Here is a 10014-nt window from a genome sequence, read left to right on the forward strand (position 1 = left end):
GGTTTGTGCTCTACTGGTAAGTCTCAAAGTTTATACGCCCTTTTATACTCTTTCCACAGGTCTCGGCCTCCTGTTACCTTGGTCAGATAAATTAGTTCACTCAAAGTTCATCTTTAATTGTGGTGTCATCTCGCTCCGCCCACAAGGGAGAAGCTACTCCAAACCCTTAACCATTTGTTATAAGCGCATTTTAATACTACCTCCCGTAGAAACTAGACAATCCTGGCATTTAACTTTGAAAAGGTGTTAATTCCCCAACACAATAGGAACCATCGAGGGTTCTTTGTTGCCAATATTCCGCAGTTTACACTCATTACTGTGGCCTGAGTGTTGTGTGTAATGCCCGGGGCGGGCTTAATTGAACGGCATTTGAAAGATTGAGCACGGTGTTGATACCTTAAAATACCTTTAAAAATCTAGGTATTATGTTATTACTTGATAAAAATGTGTTTGTAAGTATTCTTTCACCCCTACGCGTGCTATTTCACAAATAATAGGACATAACCTATATATACCAAAACCTTCATAACATCACATGACGCTATAGCTAGTTCAAATCTAAAATATCCTAATATCCTAACATGTATAATCGAATCTACATGATGGAAGTAGCCTAATTTATGAACCGGTTTTAATTCGAATGGCTTGGAATACGCCCTGATTTCTTTAAGCCAAATACTTCTATGGTATTAAACATTAAACCTGACATTCGCCCCCATTCAAATAAATATAGCATTTTCCCTTATATTCCCACATTTTTTGCTGCGGGTTCAAATTTGGGTCAGTTCAAAAAGTGACGGGAAGGAGCAAACTTAGCAGTACATAAAAAGTTAATACCCCGCGAACCTCCCACAGCATTTAGAATTGTTTTTACGACAGCTATAATGTGGAAAAGGCATGCGACGCAGTCACTTCAGGGAGAGACAGGATGGCTCCAAATTTTACAGCGACACATTTCTGGATCTCCCTGTTGTTGGCGCGCCTCGCGGTGCCCTAGAATTGGTTGCCCTGCATTTCACCTTTGATTCTGACGCAGACATGGACATAAATCATGTCTTCGACGGCTCATAGCGATATCATTATGGATAGCTTGTACATTTGAAGTAGCCTACACATTCAGTTTCTTGTGTTTCATCCCATCGTATTTAACGTTTTCAAAATGACGACGCCGTGTCTCATTCTGCTTGACAGATGTTTACCTTTTGAATTGGTGTCATAAAATCGTCCTGCCGAATCAATCAGGTGGCAAACAGTTCAAAATCATATCTTGCTCCGCCCACACTGATAATACCTGAAGTTCAAGTGCAGTTTATCTGCACTGTATGTCCTACTGATACGTCATTTTACACTGCTATTTGTGGTATGATTTACCCTGTCCTGCATTTGACCTTAGTAGTCGCTATATAGTCGCGTGATCAACTCAAATTGGTCCACTCAACAGGTTGTTATCATTATGTTTCACGTAATAAAAACGTGGCTAAAATAATTCACCTTTTAATGGAAGAGTTACGCGGAAATAACCACAGCTTCGTCTCAGACTAATATGGCGGTGATAATTAATGTTTGTTAATGACTGACTGCTCTAACCGGGGGATAATTTCTCTGATCCAGCGTTGGAGCTAATTTGGCATAATTTCCTACATTTTATTATGTAACGTTGCTGTATAGTAGCCTACATATGATGTTGAAAAGTTGAACGTTAAACAGGCGAAACTATACTCCTCTCGTATTATCTGATTGGCTAATCGAGATGTGAGGTGTGTAGGCCCGAAATGCTTTTTTTAAACGCCTTGTGCGTGTGATGCGGTGTGTGGCGGAGTACCGTCCACGATTAGCGCCGGAGAGCTGCGATGCCCCCAGGGTTCTCCCTCATTCCCAAGCGCTGACCTGCGTGTGACCTACAACACGGACCCTGACATCTCTGTGAACTCTGGTGTAAACCTCGCCAAGTTCACTGTCCATCAAATAACGAGATACGGGAGCTCGAGCCGCAGTAATTATGGCAGGAAAGCTTTATTATCTACACACTAATCTATTCTCCGGCTGTCAATCACAAAAAATCAAATAAAGGGGATAATTAAAACCACTTACAGTTATCTTGTAACTGGGTCACGAGATAGACAGCCTTTTCACTTGTTTGTAAAGAAAGTTTTAATTGGAGCCATGAAAACGGACCTTTTTCATTGTTCGGACCAGAAACTGGCCAGACTATAAACGCTCTCTAGATATTTTGTGAATCGCGTTTTTACGGGAAGAAATTGACGAAATGTAGCCTATTACAAAAATAAAAACCTGAAATACAAAAGCGTGCGATTTTTTTTTTAACCATTTGATCAGATCAATCTCCAGTGTACAGTCACATTCATTTTATTCTCTTCCATTTCGATATTTATTTATTTTGAATGTAGTTTATGGCAACCGTTTGGCGCAGAGAAGCTCACCGCCTCGTTCGATTATAAGATTAATGTGTTTGATTTGTGCGCTGACATGACGTTTGCGCAGAGTGAACTGCCACACCAGGAGCAGGTCAGGAGGGCACAGTTTAATGGTTCACTAAAAGGTCATCCTGTCAGCCTTCTCTTAAGGTGTAACCTTTTACAGGTTTCCCCTCGATGGCTGAGGGAAGCCTGATCATTTCTCAGGTACATGTTTTACTCTCATGTAAATGGCTTGTTAAAAAGGACAGAATGAATATTCATTATTAAACATACAGGCATACATTACCAGGCGAATCCTTCACTTTGACTTAATTGATATCGTGATATAATATAGACTACACTACTTCCAAATACTGGTAATGTGTCACTTGCACTCTTGCCACTGGTGTGATAATTTTATAATTTTCATTTAATATACATTTATTTCTTGAAAGTAACTTATAGCCAGGTGAGAGGCCACTATGAATCACATCTTTGTGCCATCTTCCAATATTTCAGCCTAAACATTCATGAAACAGGACAGGGCATTTCCCCTACACAAATCCTAAATCTATTACACATTAAAAGTAATTGTCATGATAACTCTGATGCTTTCAATATATTTTTCTATTACAGTATTTTTTTGCACAGCTGAATATTCCCCAAACTAATTAAAAGTACATCTGAAGCGTACAATAAGAGGAGTGGCTGTTTTTAGTTTATTTTGTTACATGTCCGTGTGTCCTGGTGACCTTTTTACAGCGTTCCTGCTGTATTTCTAATGATTCTCATAAAATAAGACAAGATCCATGTTCATTTAAGGTGACATTTTCGGGGTAAAAAAAAAAAAAAAAAGGTTTTGTTTTTTGATTTGAAGTCTTTTTTTGTTGTTGTTTAAAATACATAACAATGATTTCCATGAACCATAGATAGCCACTCCCCACACTCGGAGCCATGAGCATACCATACCAAACCATAAGTTAAGAAGAACACTTTTTCATAACGCTCGTTTTTATTCTGCAAGCCTACTGGTATGTAAGAATACATGTAACACTATACCAAACAGGAATGTGGAATAAGTACAAAATTAAAATGTCCTTGTAATACAAAGGTATTGTACATTAGGAAGGCACAGCAATAGTAGGGACAGTTGGTGTTGGAGGAGTTTATATATATATATATGGAAAAGTTAAAAAGTGCTATAAGGCTCATGGTTCTCCTTCTGTTCAGATAACATCATCCGTCAACAAAGTTTTGTTTTCACAGCACATAAAACATGACGCTTCACATTTGACATTCATTATCAGTGCATTTCAGAATGGCCTCATTATTCATTTTGGACCATGTGTGACGTGGTCAGACAGGGACAAATCTAGGAATCTGCCCCCCCCGCCCCCCCCCCGGATGTGCCTCTAGGGGTGCCCGCTACTGCCAATAGGGTCCCTCTTATACCCCTTTGCTCCGCCCTTGTGGCCAGGTAGTTTTTTGCAGCTGTAAGAGTCTGACAGTTTGATTCAGTACAAAAAATGCTCTCGACATTTGTATTGATATTTGAGCAATTGTAGCTATACCATGGATCACAATTTAACTTTCATTTAAAGCTAAAAAGGTTAGTGACAGGTAATTTAAGATGTAAAGATTTTTAAATGGCTCACTCAGGCTTCAAATATCACTTCTGTGACAAAAGGATGAGAAATAACTGTCCAAACAAGAAATGATATCATTAAAACTACGTAAGGAGAATAGTCTCTTGATGGAATATTTAACACAATACAAAGAAGCACAGGGTTTGAAACAACCACCATGCTCGTATGTACAACATCAAAACACCACGTAGCAAAATCTGAACTCACAATCAAAGAACATATCAACAGCATTTTTTTACATCAGGTGACACTTGCTCAGACGCATTACTTGAATCTCAGTACTGCCGTACATTGGTCTGTCTATTACACTTGTCTGCTGCATCTATTGTATTGCTCTAGTGTTTGTCTTACTCTGGGCCTTTAGTATTAAGTGTTTTCCCTGTGCAGTTGCGTAACTTATTGTGTATTTCCAGAACATAAATATCTTTTTTAAAGAACATTTTCTTCTGAAGGGAGATTTCATAATCCACTTTTGGGTATAAATATCACTTTGAAGGAAATGGCTTTACTTTGAATGTACCTAGACTATATTTCACACTTCATGTTCAAATAATGGCCATTGTTTCACCTTGCACATCAAGTGAGTAGTAACTTTGTGTTGATTCCAAATTTTTGTATTTTGGTAGCAGTGTATTGAAGGAAATCTTGGATGTTGCATTGTCCGGCTAGATTGTTGGCCAACGGATGAAACAGTGAAAATTTTCAACATGCTTAAATTAAAATGTGCTGATGACCACTTCATGTAGTGGTTGCCCCTTGACATGTAAGGTGTACATCTAAATACACTCAGACTGACTGTCTGGTAGTGTCTTCACAGAATTCACAAAGTCAAAATAAACATGTAGTCCATTAACTGGGTGAACAATAGGCACAGTCTGCATTGCGGGGAAGGTTTGAGTGGCCAGCCTCCAATCGGCAGTACAGAGTAACTCAATAGCCAGAGTTTTCAATATGATTTGTGCCAGTTCCCTGCCAACGCAGCTCCTTACACCACCACCAAATGGCACGTAATTAAAGCGTCCAATCTTGCTTTCCTCTCGTCCAATTCCGAAGCGATCTGGGTCAAATACTTCCGGACTCTGATAAGCTGCAGCTGTCTCGTGGGTATCTCTGATGCTGTACATGACACTCCATCCTTTGGGAATCTGATAACCCTGTAAAAAGCAAGAATATATCCATAATTTATGCTGTCACCCTGCATTATTTCATAAATGCGACACTACAGCCACATTTACCTCAGACATTGAACAGATGCTCTTATCCAAAACATTACATTACGTTCTTTTTAGCAGACCCTTTTATCCAAAGCAACGTCAAAGTCATTAGAACATACAGAACAATAGGGACTATGCAAACTGTAAGTGTTGATTTAACACTGAACATTTTACTGTGAACATAACTAAAACCTCCAACTCCTACAACTACAACCACTATTACAGCTGCCAATATGTACAAAATATGTTTTATGTTTTTTATGTGTGCAAAAAAATGTATCTGATCTTTATTTAAGTGAAGTTAACTTACACCTGAGCTTTCAATTCAGTGACACAGTGGAAAGTATTTCCTTCAATAGGGGGCGACATTGAGATAAGATGCCCCAACTCATTGCCCTTATGTGCAAAATACCTTTTGCTTACATAATATGCCACATAGAGTTGAGTCTCTATGTCCAAACGTGATGAAAGGTATTGTAAAATCTCAATAGCAGATAACCACAGTTCCCACAATTAATATAATTACAGATTGTGCGGGGTTCAAATGCAAAATTCTAAGTGGCAAAAACCCAATCCAATATGCATGCCAGATTCCAGTTCTGGTGCATCTCTGGGCCAGTTTATCACTTAAAATTGAGCTTTTCAATGTACTCCATCAGACAGTGTAACAAATGGCTTACATTCTCTCATTAGCCGAATTTTAAGTGGTGTGAGTTATCTTTTGCATTCGGCCATGGAACACGTGACCAGTGCCCTACCTTGGTTTATCCTGTGTCACACCAGAGACGCATGGGGAGCACTTCAAAGCACATTCACGAGGACTTTAACGGCTATACTTTAGCCCTTCTATTTTATAAGGTTTTTATAAGGGTTTCCATCAGGCATATTTCTATGGTTTCATATACAAAGACAATGCATAGCGTCTAGTATGAGTATCATGTATCGCTGTACTGTCACTGATTATGCGTAAGAACGCAATGTGGTGTCGCCAACTGGTTATACTTACATCTAATTCGAAGGTCTGCAGTGCTGTCCTGTAACCTCCGGACACCGGTGGGAGAAACCTGAGAACTTCCTTTACAATGCAGTCCAGGTAACGCAGCTGGTTTAGTTTCTTCAAACTCAGATAAGGCAGATTGAAAGTGGAATCTAGGCATTGCTCAGCACTGTGCTCCGCGGGTTCACGCCAACCTATTCCAGTACTAAACAGCGAACTATTGGTCTCTGTCCCTAAGTTTAAAATTTCGTTCCCGCCTTTTTCCGTCGCCTCATGCTCTGGTGGAATAATCTGTTCCTCTATGTCCCATTCTGTGTGAACTGACTCTGAGTGATTGCCACTTTTTGAAACTCTTCTTAGTCCATACGCCTCCAGTTCGTGCCTGGCCTTTTCAACGACACACGGATGTTTCAGCAACTGGAGAATGAGAGAAGTGGAGGCGCTGGCAGTGGTTGAGTGCGCAGCGAAGATTAGCTCCACCGCAGCTTCCTGTAATACGAAGAAATGACACAATGAGTTTTTCGCGGATGTCCTATAATCCAGTTATAGATAGACATGTCGCGAACTCCAACCAACAGCAAGTTATGTTTTCCTGTGGTTTTATTTAGAGAAGATCAACAAATTGCACTCTACGACAGCGTGGTGAAATCCATTTAAGATCGATTTTCTCTGATAATCATGAGTATTTATACTTATAAATTATGCCAATGTCTGGTGTGATATCAGTGAAAACGTCATAATTTAACACGGTGCTTGAGCTTAGTCTCATGATGTGGCTGTCTGTATCCAGTTATGATATACCCAAATAATCTATTTTTCCTTTTACCTTAAGTTCTTGAACAGTTAAAGTATGGCCATTTTCCTTGGCACTACTTAGTATGTAGTCAAATGCATCGTTTCCCTCGGACCGTTGGTTCTGTAGTTTCTCTAAGATTATTTTCTCCATAAATGCGTGAAGTTTTTCACGGGCTTTTATACCCTGTAGTAAAAAAAAACATAATTGAACACTGTGAAGCATATTCCCAAGGGTACATGTAATCGATATTTAAACTGATGTTATTAGTTCGACGGGCTGCTGATTATATAATGTATTGCATGTTGCCAAGTGACTTCAATGTAGAAGAATTACAATAATATGCAAGAAGTAACGAGCAAGTTGGTTTACCTTGCGGAGTCCACTGAAGGACACATCAATTGGGAGTGAGAAGAGGTTGTTGATGAGCTCCTCAAATATTTTGGAGAGATGATCTACATCAGCGTCTTCCATACTCAGTCCCAATAGCACGCGGACAGCGATGCGGAAAGTGAGCGCTTTGGCTGCAGCGAATACATTCACAGAAGCGGGCGCCGAACACCACTTGGCAATTTCAGACCTCACAACATCCTGTATTCGGGGGATGTACGTCTCCAAAGCCGTGCGACTGAACACTTTTGACAAAATCTTAAACGAAGCAAACAACAATGAAAATTAGCAGACGCCACAAAAAAATCTATCTAAGGCATTACTCATAAAATGTAAAGTCATTACGTGTTAGCTGCGCTGTTTTTTTAAATTATCATCCCATAGTTAACACGGTCGTATTGCTCATAGAACCCTCCCCAAACAAAACATTAAGCAACTGCTCTGTCCTGATCAATATGTACCGTAGGCAGTCAGTTGCAATTGTGTTTATGATTATTACCAAGTTACCAGACCCGAAACCCTGTAAAATGGTAAAGGAAACACGCGAAAGAAGCTTTCATATGCACCAGGTTGATGTGTCTGTTTATAACTTCTTTCTTTCTGCCTTACCTTTCTTTTTTGTTTATGAATATCTCCAATGGAGTTAACCAGTGTGTTTGGTCCCAGGATGATCCGAGTGCTCTGAGGCCACTGCGTGCACACCAAGCTGTGTTCTCCCAGCAGGATTTTACGGATATTATCTGCTCCTGTCACACGGATAACCGGTTTCCCTAAAAGGTGGGTTTTAAATACGTTTCCGTATTTTTCCCTCCTGGAGATGTGAAAGTTTGACCCCTGTCAAAAAAATACATCGTGGTTAAAGAGATGTTACATTCATGTTTTGGCAAAGTGAAAGGGAGCACCTTACGTGCTAATGGTGTGCAGCTACAATCTCACTTATGCATTCCAGCACAAACCAATTCAGTGTTAAAAAAACACCAGGCTTAGGAAGATGCTACATCCAAATGAAACTACTTTCGGTTATTGCCCATTTCCATTTTGTATTCGTGCAAAACAACACATAGGCTACAGTTTGTCACGAACAGAACATTAACACAAACATACTTTATTAGGAAATGCGCAATTGCGCGCAATCGGTGTGTGCCCACCATAATATAACGGTTGTGTACATTTTAGGTAATTGATCACTTTACCTGAAACAACCAGTGGAAGGTTTCTCCAATGAGTGGCCAGCCCATGGAGCCATTAGGAAGAGGAAGCTTATTGTCTCTATCCCGTGTGACGGACCACCGGAATGCCCACAATTGTCGGGCAACAGCGAGTAGCAACAGGACAGATGTCACAGATGTGATTGCTGTAGCCAGTGCTGAGAATTGATTGAACTCTGGTAGGAACATCTCCAAAAAGTCGAGACCTGTACGAGCCCCCAGTGCTTTCTACTTTCCGAGTAAGTTCCAGTTATCAGAAGAATCAGAGACCGGTAATATCAGAGGCTCTATATCTCAGAAGATGCATCACTGTCGCGTTCTTCAGCGATCTAGAAATGACATATTTTTACAAATAAATTAATGACAGAGACAAAATACGTAACCTTCACTTACCAAACTATAAACTTAATATTGAAAATGATTAAACAAAAGCCGTTGAATAGATAAATTAACGTCTCCATGAACTAGGGTAAATTGTATGTTGCAAAAGCATAAAATTGACAATATATGAGTAAGCAGTTAAATAGAAAACGTTTTGGTTGCAGCAACAGTCCAAATGGAACCTGTTGCATGCTTGTTTATATGTGTACAGAGCTGAAGCTCTCAGTATTCCCAATGATCTAATTGTAGTTTTCACATCTAATAAATCGGTTATCTGAAAGCCACTCGGTAATAAATCCATCAATAAAAACAAATCAGATTATTTCAATATTTCAGATAGTCAATAATAGAGATAATAATAGAGATAAACGAGATCAGTCGATTACTCTTATTTGAACGTTTATGTTTGAGTTTATACGATTCAGTGCTACAAACAAACATTTCGCTTAGTCTATTCAATAGTATTGTTCACAATAATACTAACATCATATCAGACTTACCTTTTTAGTGTTGAATCATATCTCCTCTCTCAGTTTTCCCAAAAATGACCTCCGTTAATGTTTCCCGTTCGCACCGCGTTTTATAGATATTGGCACTCTTTATGATCCACCTTCGCAGATGACGTATTGTGCTCTGAGTATTTATGTGGCTGATACAAGGTTGGAGCCAAGTTTGAGATCATCTACTTGTCCCACTCCGAGATAGAGAAGGCGGGAGAGAGTTCAGTGAAACAATTACAGGTAACCAATCATACTTTTTCCTCCACTGAACAAACATGTAGACTACTTACGGCCAGTAATTAAATTGCATTTATTAATTTGAGATTTTCTAATAAAGATCGCATTCAATTAGGCTACATAATGCCGGTGTCAGTGACAAAAACGTAATACAACTACAACAATGCCAGTGTAAGATTTTTCCCCCACGTTTACGATATAGTGGTTTGTGGTTTAGATATTAGTTTAACA

General features: G+C 39.4%; 1 protein-coding gene across 1 annotated transcript; it reads right to left on the bottom strand.

The window, feature by feature from the left end:
* Positions 1-4176: 4176 nt before the first annotated feature.
* On the bottom strand, positions 4177-8854 carry LOC133115335 (cytochrome P450 26B1-like). The gene is made up of 7 exons (XM_061225192.1): positions 8651-8854; positions 8067-8291; positions 7440-7715; positions 7101-7253; positions 6600-6763; positions 6284-6443; positions 4177-5217 (listed from the first exon to the last, which is right to left on the bottom strand). Exons 1-7 carry the CDS (start codon positions 8852-8854, stop codon positions 4840-4842), a joined length of 1560 nt encoding a protein of 519 aa, XP_061081176.1. The 3' UTR covers positions 4177-4839.
* Positions 8855-10014: the final 1160 nt, after the last annotated feature.

This window comes from Conger conger, chromosome 2, assembly GCF_963514075.1.
Source record: "Conger conger chromosome 2, fConCon1.1, whole genome shotgun sequence".
In the NCBI taxonomy this organism is placed as follows: Eukaryota; Metazoa; Chordata; class Actinopteri; order Anguilliformes; family Congridae; genus Conger; species Conger conger.

What these genes read in the sequence shown, in the direction of transcription:
- LOC133115335 (XM_061225192.1), bottom strand. Translation starts at nt 8,854, where the DNA reads ATGTTCCTACCAGAGTTCAATCAATTCTCAGCACTGGCTACAGCAATC. An exon ending in CCTTCCACTGGTTGTTTCAG is followed by an intron (nt 8,292 to 8,650) that starts GTAAAGTGATCA and finishes TTTTTTTGACAG; the next exon opens with GGGTCAAACTTTCACATCTC. An exon ending in TTCATAAACAAAAAAGAAAG is followed by an intron (nt 7,716 to 8,066) that starts GTAAGGCAGAAA and finishes GCTTCGTTTAAG; the next exon opens with ATTTTGTCAAAAGTGTTCAG.